The 17299-nt window shown below is 47.7% G+C and overlaps 1 protein-coding gene across 5 annotated transcripts in view; it reads right to left on the bottom strand.

The window, feature by feature from the left end:
• The window catches only part of LAMTOR3 (late endosomal/lysosomal adaptor, MAPK and MTOR activator 3), a 342388-nt gene that overhangs the window by 270875 nt on the left and 54214 nt on the right, over positions 1-17299 (bottom strand). For 3 of the 5 annotated variants that reach the window (XM_069630714.1, XM_069630715.1, XM_069630716.1), the window contains one exon: positions 9908-9963. In XM_069630714.1, coding sequence (XP_069486815.1) covers positions 9908-9955 — 48 coding nt within the window. In that variant the 5' untranslated portion in view covers positions 9956-9963. The remainder of the gene's footprint in view (positions 1-9907; positions 9964-17299) is intronic. The other 2 variants (XM_069630717.1, XM_069630718.1) reach the window with 1 other exon arrangement.

The following is a 17299-nucleotide window of genomic DNA, read 5'->3' as shown; positions in this document are numbered from 1 at the left end:
GTGTGAAACCTGTGAGTGATAAACAAGAGTGAAAAATCCTGAAAACTGTAGAGAAGATGAACTGCAAAGATTGGAGTCAATGTTCACACAGATGCAAACCATCAACTTGATTGAAAGATTTAAGGAATAGCGCGCTCAAAAATGTTATTGTCCCAAGCGTTCGGGCATGTTTTAAGCAAACTCTGATCGATCGTAAAACATTTCCTATGCACCTTACCTTAGTTTTCCTCACTTTTACACATGCGAAATCAACGAGTCGGGCGCGGCCATCTTGTGCTAATCTTATTCGTAGATCGATCCCCCTCCCAAGTTCAAGTGCCCCTGCGGCACTAAATCATATCACCCGCCCCTGAAGCTGACATCACTAGACGCGTACAGCCAAATTCACAGAGCGAATGCACGTCTCATGACCATGTTCTCTGGGCGCCAGCTAATACCGTGTCTCTGTGGAAATGGCAGGACGCCTCTTTCCTCAATAAGTATAAACACACCACTTCTCACCAGACAACATCAGAGTTGCTTTTTCAATCGTTTCACCGTCTTTTTTTTTTTTATATAGCCTGTGACTCGTTTCTGCTGTGTTCAGCTATCTTCGTTGCACGGAGCCCCTGCGAACAGATACTTATACTAGCATTACTATTTATTTCAATCGTTACTTGCATTTGATTCAAACATTGTCGTATAATAGCAACAACACAGCCCTACCATTGAGCCGGAGTATTTCGAGGCGGAATTAGTCGATAGCGAAAGATGAGGAAAAGATGGGGCATCGGACGACAGTTGGCAAGACTAATCACTGGACCCTGAGCCAAGTCGCATGGAAGACGTTTCAACCTGGTGTACCTGCAATCGTTGCAAGGTCATGCCAACCGAGGAAGAGAACTGCTGCTGCAAAGAAAACTCTGGATGCTTGGCCTACATATTGTAAGAAGACACACCACCGCTATGCGTTACCGAGCTGCATGAGTTCAAGGCAGCCTGCCTCACAAGGTCCGTGTTGAGGATTAGGATGGTGCTTATGCACGAACTTCGCGCAACAGTTCACCCTCGCAATCCAAGTAACAAGTAAGTGTACTCCAAGTGTGATGCCATTTTGACCACTGAGGCCACTAACAATTCATGTTTCTCTCCTATATTGTCGTAAATTTGATCTCTCACTGCCCAATGAATGTAGTCTGCCAATTCAATACATTTCTTGCGCTTTTGTGAAATCGGTGTTCATCTTATGTGTCCTTCACGTTCAACTAAGAACCAATATTTCTCTGTGCCCCAAACGTTATGGATTGCATGTGTGTTCACTTTTGTAATGTGTGTACACTTCAAAGTCCAAGTTCATTGATCCATGAAGTAACTTTTGTACGGGCAACTATGCCATAGGATACAGGGTGCATTTTCAAGTAAGGTTTGTACACTTATCAGGTTCATTTAAATACAGTATGTATGTTTCTCTTCCACAGGTGGTACAGGCTGGTGGCCTACCGTTCATTTACATGGTGGATTTATGGGAGGCTTGGATTCCGCGTTCGATGAGTAATACCCGCCTGTCTCGTTTGAGCCATTCACGCCAAATTCCCCAGTGACAGCGGACAGTACAAGGGATTTTCACACACTGTGTTGCAACCCGAAGTATACAATTTGTAGTATATTTGTGCCATCAACATAAGCAACAAAATACAAATGAGCTTTTACGAATAGTTGTTTCAATTTTTCAGTGAATCAAGAGCACGCTCACTTGTCTATGATATGATAACGTGCCTATACACAAGAGTTTCAAGGCGCAACGAGGCAAAAGAGGGGGAGCCGAGGGAAGACAGAGACATCGATTGTACTAGGCCCGGTGACATTGAGATTGTGCAGGGGGGCTGAGGGGGAGGGAAAGGTGTGGGGGAAAAGGGGAGGGGCAGTGCAGTACATAGGATAACAATAAAATAAGACAATACATAAAATAAAGAATAAATAAGACAATAAACAAATGTTCGTCCAGCTGGTGGCAAGCCTATAAGGGACATGAAAGAATGGTTGATGCTCCTTTACGCTCACCTACTCCACAACAATCCATCCCCCCTCCATTATAACCCACTACAGTACTGGGTGTGTGGGAACGGCCAAGGTGCCAAACACCATGTACACTTCAAAGGTATCTTCCGCACAGGGGCCATTGTGCACAGGGGCCATTTTTCACATGGCCTCCTGTAGTGGAAAGGAAAATGCATTTTCGTGCATTTTTGCGGGTGCATTATCCTGATCAGCTAACTATATCCCATATTAGGTCCATTAGAGGGCTGCATTAACAGCCAAGACTAATAGCTTATTCAAAGCATGTGCTAAATGCTGAAACACACTTTTATAGATGAAATGTGTTGTAGCGCCCACATTAGTAACACGAGGAGCTACATTTGACATGTGCAGGCCTGAAAAGGAAAGTAATGTTACATTGTGCATAGAAAGGCAGGGCAGATGCCCAAGTTTAGTAGCTAATAGAGACCTGTATTTGAGTGCTTAAAGCATTATAGCGCTTGGCTAGCCAGGCTTTGTAGTCAAGGCACTATGCCACTAGCTGGTGAAGCACAGGGCCGGTAAAGCTTGCTCACTAGGGGTTAATTGCGATGCATATTATTTCAGCTCCTCTTTTCGCTGCAGTGGCAGTGCATGCCAGGTAAACACGCCCTGTTTCGCCTGAGAAGGCATGGTACGACCTTGCACGCACTGATAACAAACATTCCTGCGCTTTCGCAGATGGAGGCTCCAAGTTGTGAGGGGAAGAGAAGGGAGCGCGTTGGAAACTTACTGAGCTGGGTTCCCCCCCCCCCCCAATCAGTCACCATGTTTTGCATGGAGAACGTTCTGGAACCGTGCGTCGTGCTGATTGACAGTGCAAAGGCATAACTATGCATGCACACATGACTCAGGTGGGAGATTCATCCGCGGACTCGCTTCCTGCAAGTGCCCAGAGCATGATGCCTTATGCGGCACCTTGTGGCGCTGTCATCTACAGAGCTGGCTGAGCAAGCAGTTCGTTGTAGCTGACCTGGATCCCCAGCGCTATTTAATAACATCCAAGAGACGTAAGACTGTTTCTCTAATTGTGTGCGATGTCTCTAACTTGAATGTATTGACTTCCCAAATTGCTGCTATATTTACCGTTATGCTTTATGTCTAATAAATGCTAAATTTATACTGAAGGTGTCATTTCTCTAGCATGAGTTCATTGCTTGGCACGAGCGGACCTGTAAGTCGGTGAAATTGGGTCATTTATGCTAATAAGGGCTGGTCCCTGGGGAGAAATGCCCCGTTTCAATACACCTCCCCAGACCCAGTGTCTCCAGGCTCCCCTCTCGCAAACCACTCCTGAAACATATCACACATTCACATACACACCCACTTTTCTAATCCTTTATAAACCCCTCGATATTTTGCCGGAGAACATCTCTGAGCACTGGAAGGCAACTCTTTATCGTGCTACCTGTTCTCCTGCTACTTGCTCCTCTGCTTGCTGAATCCAATTGTTTGTTAGTCAAGGTATGGGCAGGTCACATATTAACGTCTCTATAATCATCCATTTCTGATCTCATATTTTGGTATTTATTTTGACCGAATGTAATGTTCATTCATCTCAATGACTATACCACTGTCTAATGTTTCAAGTGCTTGGATCTCGATATATATTTAATCAATTTCCATTGTAATAGAATGGCATCTTTCTTGCATCAATCTCATGCATGCAGTACAATTTTTTGGTAATTATTTATATTTTTTTATACAGATCTTATAGATTTTTCAAGAATGCCTGCTTGTATGGTTTTCGGTTGCCCTTCTAGGAGCCATGTCAAAAGTCATGGCACAGTCCTTCATACATTCCTGAGGAATCTGGATTTAATAAGAAGACTGGTTCGATATGGTGGTTTTGCAGTGGACAAGATTGAAACTAGAGCACAGGATGTCTTGGATGACGCGAGCTCCAATCCATTCCGCATCTGCAGCCTGCACTTTACAGACGATCTGTATGGCCAATTGAAGTACACAAAAAAGCGTTGCCACAGAATTTCTCGTAAATTGCTTAGAAATGCAATTCCAACTCTAATGATGCACACACGGCCTCGGGTGAGTCCCGGATGATGAATTAGCTGTAGGTGGTGGGGTACTGAAAAGTTAACTTCATGAACGGATTGGTGCTTTCAGTGTAAATGTGTCTTACTAAATTTTGCATATTTACCAGATTGTATTACATTTTCACGATAGCACATTTTACTAAACATCTGTCCCTGGTTTATGGAGCCTCAAATGAAGTAATTATGACCATAGGAAACAATGCCATAGTGCCCTTCAAAAGAAGCAGAATGTTTTTTGTAATCGGTTGCTTGACATGTCCATTTCTTTAGGAGAGCATACTGACGGAAGCACAGACCGTCGCAAGTGACGAAACCACCGACACATCCAGTATACCAATGGTGAGCCCTAAAGACATGCAGAAGTTCGACAGTTGGATCTTCCCACATATCTAATGCAAATCTAATTATCCAACTTTTCATTTACGAGAATGTATTATGCTTGGAATTTCAAATAATATGAAAGGTTTATGTATCCTGTCAGTTGTTTACACTAGGTGGCATTTAGGGGGTTTCTCTTTATATGTACCGTTGTCTGCATCCCATGGTCTCAGTTCCATTTAGCTGTTTTCCTCCGTACTAAAAACAAGTACTCTGTTACAGGGGGATGCTGGTACTTCGACTACAATTACATCGTCCTTTGCAGCTAGTCCAGCGTATGAGTTATGCGTATTTACAGTTCCCTTGAATGAAAAAGTAAATCCTACATAGGATACTATTAAGACAGTGACATGCATATAAACGTGCAGTGTTTCAAACTTTATGATTTCAGTTCCAACGTTACACTTCCTCCCTAATGCAGAATACATTCCAAAATGTTTGAAGGCAACATTACAATCAGTATGTTTTGCAACGTGATCTCTGATCAAGTATCTTGGATGACCATCAGGTGAAATTTGAAATGTTTATTTTGACTAAGCGACGTACACTGTTTGCGAGGGTGTGTGTGTAAGCGCTGTGTGTGATGAAAGATTTTAATTTCCAATACGATTGACTTTTTTTTTTAATGAATATTCTATTCAAGGAATCTACACAAGATGTGGAGGCACATGGATCAGAGTTGAACATAAACTACTATTGGATACAATTGGACATCAAATCACATTTGCAATACGTTTTTATGTAGTACTTTTTTTAATTCAATCAAGTTGGTTCTGCTTGTAGATATTTAAATATGTTCGCGTGTAAATGAAATGTACTTGATTTAAACCATATAAACACCGTTTTTTTTCAGCTTGCTAGTGCGGCTGTGAAAGAGAAGACCACGGTTTCACAGAAAATCAAGAAAACAAGGGTAACTTACAAACAATTTCGTTTTCTCTAAGTGTTTTGGGCTGGTGTTTTCCTCATAACATGTTTTTGTATTTAAAGTGCTATCTGCTGTATGTGTGCTGTACATTGAACATATTATTGCAACACATCTCCTAGAGACCCAGAACGAAAAAGAAGTATAAAGACACAGACAACAAATGAAACCAAAGATGTAGCTTGCCAAACAGATTTCACCATGGAGCAACTACTATTGGAGGAGCAGCGTGGTCCAGTCAATTATGCCCAATGGCCTGAAACTGAATGGAGTGTGACCGGCGAAGCCAGCAAAGTGTTCTTGGACGATTGCTACAATGTGAGAACTCGACAAGATGAAACTGAATATAATGAAGATGTATTTGAATTCCTCGCAGACCACTTGACACAATCTACACCCGCAAAAAAAGGTCCATCCAGTAAGCATTCGATGTTGGCGGTTTATCCAATTCATGTGCAAATAACACAAGCTGAACTAACAGAGACTGAAGCTTCAACACAATTGACCGAGGAACTTTCCAAAGATCTCGACTACAATTTGCCTAGTTTGGGCGATTTGTCCACCACAGTGGAGTCACAAGCCACATTCATGCAGCACGATTGGCTAATAAAGGAACCAAAATACATTGTATTCGACAGCTGCCTGGTAGAGATTATACTGATGCTGAAACGCGTCTATACATTGAAGGGGAAAATATGCGGTGAGCCATTGGTGAATGTGTCTCGTGTATTACAAGGCACTAACCTGAAAATCCATGCCAGCTGTGTCCACCTCCATGATACGTTTTCATTGTCCGCTCAACAGATCCTTGGCAAAGGTCCTGCTGAAAATCTACTATGTTCAGCAGCTTTACTTTTCAGTAGCTCGACTTGTAAGATGTCCAGTTTCTATCAATGCGTGGGAGTTCAGTTCCTTGCTAAAACCCACTACTACAAATATCAAAAGGGAATTCTTATTCCCTGCTATTAGTCAAGCCTGGAAGATTGAACAGATGTCAATCAAAAGCACATTCTCTGGCAAACGTTTCTGGCTAGCTGGCGACGGACAGTGTGACAGCCCTGGATTTTCAGAAAAATACATACCCACTTTCAAGACATGGAAAGTAAAAAAATGGTGAGTTCGGAGATGCCCGAATGTACATCTTCTGTGGCCATGGTTTCATCAAATCCCTCGAACATCTTCAATCGAGGGGAATGCAAATAGACCTCATAACCACTGACAGACATGTTTCAATAGCCAAGGCCATGCGAGAGCAGTTTCCAAACATTCATCATCAATTTGATGTATGGCACGTTGCCAAATCAGTCAATAAAAAAAATAAAAAATAACAGTTGTTGGTAGAAAAAGGAAAAAAAAAAAAAATAATAAGTTTGGAAACTATGTTACAGTTGCCTCAGTCTTTCAGGAACCATCCAAAACTTTGATGGGTCTGTGGAAATTCTACTTGAAAAATTGCACCTCATTGATGCACCACTGTTCGAACGTTCAATCATGTACAGAAAACCAACATTTTCACAAATGTGCACATGGACGTTTAGCGGAGGAGCGGGAACGCAAGAAGTGGTTGGTGCCAAGTTCATGTCCACACAAAGCTCGAGAAGATAGTGTACAATAAAACTCAAGAGACCTAAAGGGACTCACAGAATTCTGTCACACGGGAGATTTGGAGGTGTTCCACAACATGTGACTAAAGTACAGGCCAAAAAGGTTGCATTTCAGCATAGACGGTATGCATGCCTGGACATTACTAGCAGTATTAGCGCACAAAGAGAACTTGGGGAGAGCACATTAGAGAACTGCCAGAAACTTTGCGATGCTTTGTTACACCTTAGCCTTTGCAAAACGAAGCAAAAAAATGGTTGGCCAAGACAATATACCAGGAAATGCAATTCGATTTTGTGAAAGATCTCACTTTGACTGCGTTAGCCATGCATACTCATGGAATTGATCCGGATTTTGTTCCTAGGACACATACAATGCCACAAAACATTGCAAATGAGCCCTGTCCACCCAAAGATTATTTGTTCAACAGTTGACATCCCGGTATAAATGATTTGCAGCAGTGTTCTTAATATGCTCAATTTAACATTTGGGATATGTTCCCCAATGTTTGTACATTGTACATCAACAATCGAATGCTATTAAACTCGAATTTCAATGTTCTAAAAAGTATTGAGAAGTATTTAATTATTCTGATTTAATGTGGGGTATGATCCATTAATGTACATCTTTTGCCTTCCCTTCATTTATATTACTGGTCCTCGATCGTTAAGACACATGTCTGTGGTTGCTATTGGTGATTGGTGATGCTATATAGCATGAGGACTCTCAACACTTGAACGTGCGGTAAAAATCTGAGGATGGCTGCCGGGGGAGGGGCTTAGGGAGAGGGCAGTCATTGGCTGGGGGCAGTATGACCCAGAGACCAGTGATTGGTTACTACTAAGAAAGACAGATCAGAAACGAAACTGATACTGATTTTTTCTTTACCGAGGATTCCCAGCCTGACGACGGGGAATATTCATGAGCATGTGAATCCATGCCAGACCCCATGCTGGAGAATAGTGATGTCAGGTTCAGGGACAGGCGATATGATTTAATGCTGCAAGGGCCCTTATCGATCCACAGATAAGATTAGCACAAGAGGGCCATGCCCGACTCATTGATTTCGCATGTGTAAAAGTGACAAAAACTAAGGTAAGGTGCATAGGAAATGTTTTTACGATACATCACAGTTTCCTTAAAACAACATGCCCGAACAAACAACATGCCCAAACGCTCGGGACAATGCCATTTTTGATCGCACTATTCCTTTAAACCTCATTCATCTTGTTAGAAAGCGGGGAGCGGGCGGCAAGGGAAGCAGAGCAGAAGGTCGACAGAAGGTCATTGTGTATTATATCATATGCCTGTGCCATGGCAAACATGTCGCTCTTCTGTTGGCTTTAGAGTATGCATGTGGTTTGGGTAATTGGGCACTCCTTCAGGTGAATGGAAAAGAGGGTGAGGAAAGGCCCGAAGGTGCAGAGATGCCCAGCTGTAATGGTGCACTGAATCAGAAAGGGAGGAATACGGATCAGCAATGTCCGTGACATTGTGACTAGGTATAAGACAGCCCAGCGGTTGCCAGAACCAGAACAAGTGATTCTCCCCTTGGGGGAACACGACCTGGTGGCGTAGGGTCGGAAAGAATTACGGAAGTCATTGGTTGCTCTCTTTGGCTGGATGGGCAAGTGTTGGCCGCATGCAGGTATCGCTTGGTCACAGATTATCCCAAGGACAAGGTGGGGCGTGCCAGGCCCCGCTAGGCCCCTGAACATATCAGTAAGCAAAGTGAACAATGAACTGGCTCGGTTGGCATCCGCTCGGGAAGGGGCTGGGGGTAGTGGCCAATGGACTGGTGAGAGGGTCAGAGAACTTGCATCAGGGTGGCGTTCACCTATCCAGCCGAATGACCAATTTGTTACTTGAGAACTTTCTGCCACTGAACCTATGACACAGGTTAGGGGGAGTGGGAGGACTATGGTGACATTGAGTTGCCCCTTCCGGGGGACCCTCAGGCAGGTAGGGTGCAGTGGCGATGGCACCGTCTGCCTCTCACTGGGTAGTTGCCAGCTGGTGGGGGTCCAATGGTAATGGGAAAAGGGGGGACGGAAGGCAGATGGTGCCAGCCAAAGAATGGGTGCCTCCTGGGATCGACCCCCAAATAAGCGTATGGCAGGGAGGTCCACGTTAGCATGAGGGGACCTCACTGCTCGCTGTACAGCGCCCATGGGGTGGAGTTGGAGGTTCCACCTGTCACATGGAGAACCACTGAATATGTACATGCGATTTTAGATATGTTTTTAATGAGTAGAGTTTAAAGTTACGTTTTATGCTGGTGTGTGTGGATGATGATTTTTAATATGTTGAGAATAAATGTGCCATATATTTCCAAAGAGACTGTTGGTGGTTTCTTCCGCTGCTTGGTACTTCCTGCCTTCTTGCTGAGCCTGCTATGCAAAGTCCAAACACATCCCTCGTTCACCTTCCTATCTAGAGAGCAGAGGCAAGCCCTTGTGAAATAAAATGCTTAACTACACATCCGCCCTCACCCAACCCCTTTTTTCCTACCCTGCCCGGCGAAAAGAAACGTTCTAAATTAGCAGACAGCCACTCTATATTGCGTTTACCGAGTCTTATTTTTGGAGGCTATAGGAGGACCACCTTCTGTACAGGTCAAGGGGCAGAAGGGCCGTGGCTATAAGAAACCGCCTCAACGACAGGCACAAAGACAGGGAAACAGGTACAGAAGTAGGGATGGATAAAGGTTTGCATCGGAGTGTCAATTTAATTTTACATTTGTACAAGCATTGCCAAAAATCAGGTGCCAAAATTCCAGAATGCAAACATTCCTTGAGCGTGCCATAGGGATTCATACTTTTTCACTATTTTTAAAGAATCAATCTCATTAACAGTGAATGTGAACCTATCAAGAAAAAAAAAATCTACCTACAGAAGGCAGTACGTACCTCAGCCATGTTTCGAGCACTTTATCAGGCATGCACAGGCCTAGGGAAGAAGAAGAAGAAAACAGCGGTCAGAGAGGTATAGGACTGGTAACAGTTAGGGCATACCATCGGAGAATTTAAAGCACAGCTTGCTCTCTCTCATCTTGGGACCTTAGACTGAGGGACAGGACATGCTTTTCCATTTTCAAGCGAGAGGAAGTATCACTTTGCTCCACCCAGCATTCCCCTCACACACAAGACACAAACATCGGCAGACTTCTAAAAGGTGTGTTGTTGAGCTCAAGCTGCATTTTATTAAGTGAATACATACATGGCCATACCACATCTCTACGTTTCCTGATCCTTCATCACTGATGGAAAGGCCACTTCTTTTCAATCTGCTACAGGTCTTGCCAGGGAAGTATCCAGCATCGCGTGTGCGTGCGTGGGGTGGGGGGTGGGGGGGGCGGGAGAGAGGGGGGACGAGCAAAAGTCCCGATACCCCCCCCCCCCCCCAATGCAGTGCACGCAATTCCATACGGTCTCGTTTGCTCCCCCAAATCTCCCACCCCTGCCCCAATGTACTTTTTTGGAAACATTAGTGGCAGATGGCATTTAAGTAACAAAAAAAATGACACTACAGAATCATTACAGTTGCAGGATGCTCATCTCATCTATAGCGGGCTCGGTCCAGGCGCTCTGGGCGGGGCGACGGGGGGGGGGAGGGGGGTGATGCTTGCAAACCTCCTCCTAATTTGCAAATGGATTGCACCAACAGAAGTGACTTCACAGAAAAAGACGTTGCAGGGAGCATAATCAGTCTTTGATACTTGGAGGCACCATGTAAGTGACTTTAGAATAAGTTGCCATAACTAAGCCAAGTGGCGAATAACTTTGTGGTGCAAAATCCCTAAATTGCATTATTATATATGGAGCAACTCTATAGTCACTAGGCTTCTTTTTTATTATAGCATGATATATTAACAAGCTATGAAGTCAATCAGAATCACTTACAGGGCTGCAGATAAGACATTGTGTAATTAAATGATTTGCCCAGGATCACACACTTTGGCTGAAAGGTGAAACAGGATGTGGACAAATTAAGCAACTGAGCACATCTTCCCAGGTTTAGTTGATATAGATATTTATTAAGGCGTTGCTTTGCCTTTCATGTGCTTAAATAATACTGTATGCATAGCAATGCCTTGAAAGCAAACCACATAACATAATAAAGTAGCCTTTCATAGTAAACTAACTATACACTATATACATTGTCAAAGAAATATGTTGAGCAATAAGTGTGGCTTTAGTTTTTTTCTCCCCATTCTGCATGCAAAGTCTCAATAACATCATGCAAATGTATGTGAACCTAACAAATCCCCCTTGGGTGATAAAGCCATAGTCATAATTTCATAAAGCATGCAGCATTATGCACTCGTCACTTCTGATCACTCCCTCCCATTCCCATAAATGGACAAAAGTCCCTGCTAATAGCACCCTCTCCCCCTCCAATCAGCGCCTAATGGCTACCATTGTAATGTTATATTGACACAGAGCAACGCGAGGAGAGCCCTTCTGCTGCCCTGGGCTCCATGGGACACTGTCCTGGCAGTGGGACACTTCTCCCGTTCAGAAAGGATAAGGTGTCCTGCTACCAGAACAAGGAGCGTGCTGAGCAGGAATTGCTCTGCACACCCACATTGGCCTGTCAGCGGGACTCCTCTCCCGTTGGTCACCCTATTGATGTGCCGAGCAGGAGAGTGGTCCCACTGACCAATGTACGGGCCTGGCTCTTAAAAGAGCCACAGAGGGGGCAGTGTGCAACTCCCACCCTTGTACGGTGGGTTTATCGGATACTAATCATTTGAGAGCGTGCAAATCATGGTAACTTCTGGTTCCCTTCCTTCATACTCGTAAGTTCATAATTCAAAGGGCTGGCTCGTCTAATTTCTTTATGATGCAGTTTCCATATTTGCGCTATTCGGTAAACTACAGTTCGCATACCTATTAAAATAAAAACATCCAGCTATTGCTGACCAATTTCATAAGTAGCGCCTCGACTGTCCTGACGGTAGAAATAGGGTGGGTTGATAGTTGTATACTTTTAACACATACAACTAATACTGCCTTGCATGAACTGGCTGGCAGTGGCGCAACGGCCATTGGGCGGATCGGTCTTTAGAGACCGTCCGAAATTGTGGGTTATTTTGATTTGACTTGGCTGACCTACACAGCCGTAAGACATGAGAGGCCAGGCATGGCACAGACAAACATTGCCTGTAACCGCAGAAGCCCCGGTAATTAGTCATGTAAAGCGTTTCATGGTTAGCAGCATCTGCCTTTCGGAGCAGGACATTCTGGCGTGGCTGTTTTGCCGCAGGTCCCTTTCTGCGCGCCCGGTTAGCCACAGCAGACAGGGCGCGAGTACGTTTAGGCACACACAAACCTGCCATTAATAGGACATACTCCCTCTAGCGGTCTTCCACAGTCCCCCATGCAGCAAAGCTTTTATGTTTGTAGGTATTGGAACATTATTGCCAGAGTGCTACACTACCACGCTTGTATCGTCTGGTCGCATGGAGTTTCTTTTTACATCTACATGACAAGTGAGTGCAGAACAGGCGCTAGGAAATTGAAACCCACTTCACCTAAACCTTGCACCGATACTGTCCAACTGTTCATTGTGTTTCCACGGTCGTAAAAACGAACCCCATGTGAAAATGCACTTCTGTGATGTATTGCCTTGGGTCCAATTATTTTCTAAATTGTGCTACACCAAGTCAAAGCGTTGGCAATGCGGGGCACCCGAATGTTTACTGCATATCCCTGCATACAAATTAACCCCAGGCTTGTTTCTGCCATGCGTGCTCTTTATAACAGCTAAATATTTGTATTCTTTTCCAGCGAGTATTTGCTGCGGCAAAACTTTTCTTCTTTAGAAATAAAATGAAAAAGAACCTACTCCGACTCTTCCTTCACCCGGCAAGTTATTTCACCAGTTTCCCTATTTTCTGGGAAATTAGCTATTGTGAGTCAAGCGGTGAGAAACCTCTGGGTTGGTAGCGCCTCCCAAACAATAACGATTCACTTCTAACTCACCGCCAATGCTCGCCTGGGCCTTTCTCCGCCTCTCATCTGCCCTATTATACCCTTTCCTCCACTCACACTTCTTCCTGCGTTACTAATTGCCCCAGACATTACTCCCTTCCGGACCCTATAATAATAATGCCTTAAAGTACTTAATGTCAGATCCCCCCCCCCGCTTCTAAGAGCTGGAGAAACAGATGTTCTCTCCAAATTAACAGGGCAATTCATAGAATTTCGCAGAAAAGTGTCGCAAGCGGCTGGTGCAGAGTGTCCGCGTGCGAATGACTGCGCCAGGCACGTGCGCTAAAACCGATTTCCGCGCACAGCGTATTCATGGATTTCAGGCTTCCAAACCAGCCGTGGCGCAGAGAATCGCAGCGACCCTGCAGCAGCGCCAGTAACGCCCCCAAGAACGCCCTCGCGCAAGGAAAAGCCATCAAAATCGCTAAATCATCGCAAAGGGCTGCGCCAACCCTGGACCAGTTCAGCGGGCTGGCAAACAGCAAACGCCAAGCGGGGAACGTGTATTGCAGGGGTGCGCGGGAAGTTCCACACGCGACTGGCCCCGTGCAAGAAGGGTACGTGTATTTCAGGGGTGCGCGGGAAGTTCCACACGCGATTCCAGCAGGGTACGTGTATTTCAGGGGTGCGCGGGAAGTTCCACACGCGATTTCAGCAGGGTACGTGTATTTCAGGGGTGCGCGGGAAGTTCCACACGCGATTTCAGCAGGGTACGTGAATTTCAGGGGTGCGCGGGAAGTTCCACACGCGAATGGGCCAGTGCGAGCAGGGTACGTGTATTCCATGGGTGCGTGGGAAGTTCCACACGCGATTCCATCAGGACACGTGTATTTCAGGGGTGCGCGGGAAGTTCCACACGCGATTGTCCCAGTGCGAGCAGGGTACGTGTATTTCAGGGGTGCGCGGGAAGTTCCACACGCGATTGTCCCAGTGCGAGCAGGGTACGTGTATTTCAGGGGTGCGCGGGAAGTTCCACACGCGATTGTCCCAGTGCGAGCAGGGTACGTGTATTTCAGGGGTGCGCGGGAAGTTCCACACGCGATTGTCCCGGTGCGAGCAGGGTACGTGTATTTCAGGGGTGCGCGGGAAGTTCCACACGCGATTGTCCCGGTGCGAGCAGGGTACGTGTATTTCAGGGGTGCGCGGGAAGTTCCACATGCGATTGTCCCAGTGCGAGCAGGGTATGTGTATTTCAGGGGTGCGCGGGAAGTTGCACACGCGATTTCAGCAGGGAATGTGTATTTCAGGGGTTCTGGGGAGTACTACACGTGAATTGGCCGTGTGGGTCCTCCCAGGTGTACGCTCCACAACCTCCACGGCCCCTGCAGGCAGCCCACACCACGGGGGACTACCCTGCACCCCTGCTCATGTCCCGCAGGCAGGCCATCCACCATGGGCATGCCCCCCAGCCAACCCACATGTCACCTTGCACTACTGATCAACAATGCATGTCTCCCACCATCCCCAGCCCCCAGCACTGTGGGGCACCTGCCAGCAGGCCCCCACTCATGTCCAACTCATGTTTCCCACCACCCCCACCCCCCTGCACCGTGGGGCACCTGCCAGCAGGCCCCCACCCATGTCCAACTCATGTACCCCTGCACCCCCACCCCCCAGCCACCAGGGGCACCCTCCACCAGGCCCCCACTCATGTCTCCCACCACCCCCAACCCCCTGCCACCATGGGCAGCCCCCACCAGGCCCTCACTCATGTCTCCCACCAACCCCACCACCCAGCCACCAGGGGCACCCTCCACCAGGCCCCCACTCATGTCTTCCACCACCCCCACCCCCCAGCAGTGCAGGGGCAGCCTCCACCAGGCCCCCACTCATGTCTCCCACCACCCCTACCACCCAGCCACCAGGGGCACCCTCCACCAGGCCTCCACTCATGTCTCCCACCACCCCCACCCCCCAGCAGTGCAGGGGCAGCCTCCACCAGGCCCCCACTCATGTCTCCCACCACCCCCACCACCCAGCCACCAGGGGCACCCTCCACCAGGCCCCCACTCATGTCTCCCACCACCCCCACCCCCCAGCAGTGCAGGGGCAGCCTCCACCAGGCCCCCACTCATGTCTCCCACCACCCCACCCCCCTGCCACCATGGTCAGCCTCCACCAGGCCCCCACTCATGTCCCCCTGCACCCCCACCCCCCAGCATCCAGGGGCACCCTCCACCAGGCCCCCACTCATGTCCCCCTGCACCCCCACCCCCCAGCCACCAGCCACCAGGGGCACCCTCGACCAGGTCCTCACGATCCCCATTCATGTGCGTTATGGTCAGCCTCCACAGCCAAAAAGCCCTACCAAGTAACCCATTCACCCACATGGAAATGGAAATTACATGTCACACCCCCAATGTTCATGAAGCAAATGAACCCATGTCCGTCACACACAATGTTTGCAATTGAATGGGAAAACACCCAACATGACATGCATGAAACCAATGAGATGATACCACACAGTGAAGTATGAAAACAAAATTGTATTGAAAAAAATAAAGAATGCTAAAGAAAGGAAACAAACTACAATGGGAAAGAGAAAAAATAAGCTGCATGTCCGTATAAAAAAAAAAAAACTGCAAATCAGAATCCAAAAAAATGTTGTCCAAAGTCAAAGGAAAAAAAATCTCTATGCAATAAAGAACTATGTAAAAAACTAACAAGGGTCCATGAGCCCAACTGAACAAAGGAAACCTACTAAAAAACCTAACTAAAAATCAACTATATACAAAAAGTGGAGCAGTGTCCGTCGACTCCAAATCATAATAAGAAACAAAGGAAACCTAAAACTAAAGAACTATATACAAAGGCGGCGGGCAAGTCCAGCGGCTCACTCCGTGGTGTCCCGGGCCAGGGCATCATCGAACTCCTGTTCGATGTCCCGGAGGCGGTCCAGTTCCATGACCCCGAGGGTCCGCAGGGACGACGCTGTGTCCTCCTCCAACCCCCTGCGGATTGCCTCGAGGCACTCGGCCCGCCTCAGGGCCCTCCGCATGGAGTTCTCCGCCCTGACCATTGTGAGCCGCGCCTCTTCCGCCCGTCGCCGCTCCGCACCTATGGCGTGGCCCAACCGCTGCCACACGGAAGACACTCTCTGTCCTGGGTCCCCCTGCCCTCCGGCCGATGCCTGCCCCTCCGATGTTGAAAGCCCCGAGCCTTCATGTCTCCCACCATGTTGCTGCTGCTGCTGCTCTGCCTCTGCCCGTGCACTGCCTCCTGCTGCCTGCACATCCTCCGCCGGCTGGGGTGCAGTTGTTGATGTGGCCACCCCTGCTGGACCTCCGACTCCCGACTGTGGCAGGGATGCCTCCTCCACCAGCCTGGCCGCACCGTCAGAGGCAGCTCCACAGGGCACCCAGGTGACTGATGGGAGGGAAGATGGCACAGAGGACGACTGGCGCGTAGGGGGTCCAGTTGAGGAGGGGGTCGGAGCAAGCCCCATCAGACGGAGGAATCCGGCCTGGGTGACCTGTCCCAGCAGGCTGACGTGGTCAACGAGCCATTCGAGATGACGTGCAGTCTCTCCATGAAAAGACTGCAGGTCACCTCGCATTGCCCGTTGACGCAACGCCACACCAGCCAGGACAGGCTCAACCCGGACCTGGATGGCCACGTCCGCAGGCAGAGGAAGGCCAGTTGACGTCAGCTCATCCCCTGCCTGAAAACGGGTCTGGACGTAGGCATCCCTGCTGGTGCAAGATGATGCAGGGACAGGATCGGGGACAGGATTGCACACAGGCACCTCCGCGGCGACCTGTGCTGCCTCCTGTCCCTGGTCCTGCACTGCACCACTAGCACCAGTGGGATCCCCACCTCCAGACCCCGTCTCTGGTGCTTGCACGGCCTCCACATCTGCCAATCAGGCTTCCACATACCGCTGTCACATGCATCCATGTTGCATCACTGTTGCATCACTGTTGCACCCTTGTCAAATACACACACATGCACATGTACACAGTGCTCATGCATGCAGCCGAAAACAACATACATGCGTGACATCACGGACATGTCTACTTACATACACATTCATACAAACATGTGTGCCCGCACAACTGCATTTGCCATGCAAGCCTACACACACAAGCACCATCCATGTCTCACACATTACAGCCCTCGCATGTGTCAGCCCCACGGCCCTGTACACCCCCACCCATACTCGACCCCATACTAACAGATGTGCAACCTGCACACTACCGAATAATCACCACACGCACTGCTCACAATCAGGATGCATGTACACTCACCGCTCGACTCCAGACTGGTCTGCTTCTCTAGGACCTGGACGT

This window comes from Ambystoma mexicanum, chromosome 6q, assembly GCF_040938575.1.
Source record: "Ambystoma mexicanum isolate Mex_15411 chromosome 6q, UKY_AmexF1_1, whole genome shotgun sequence".
NCBI classification, from domain to species: Eukaryota; Metazoa; Chordata; class Amphibia; order Caudata; family Ambystomatidae; genus Ambystoma; species Ambystoma mexicanum.
This window is presented reverse-complemented; position numbering and strand designations above follow the sequence as displayed.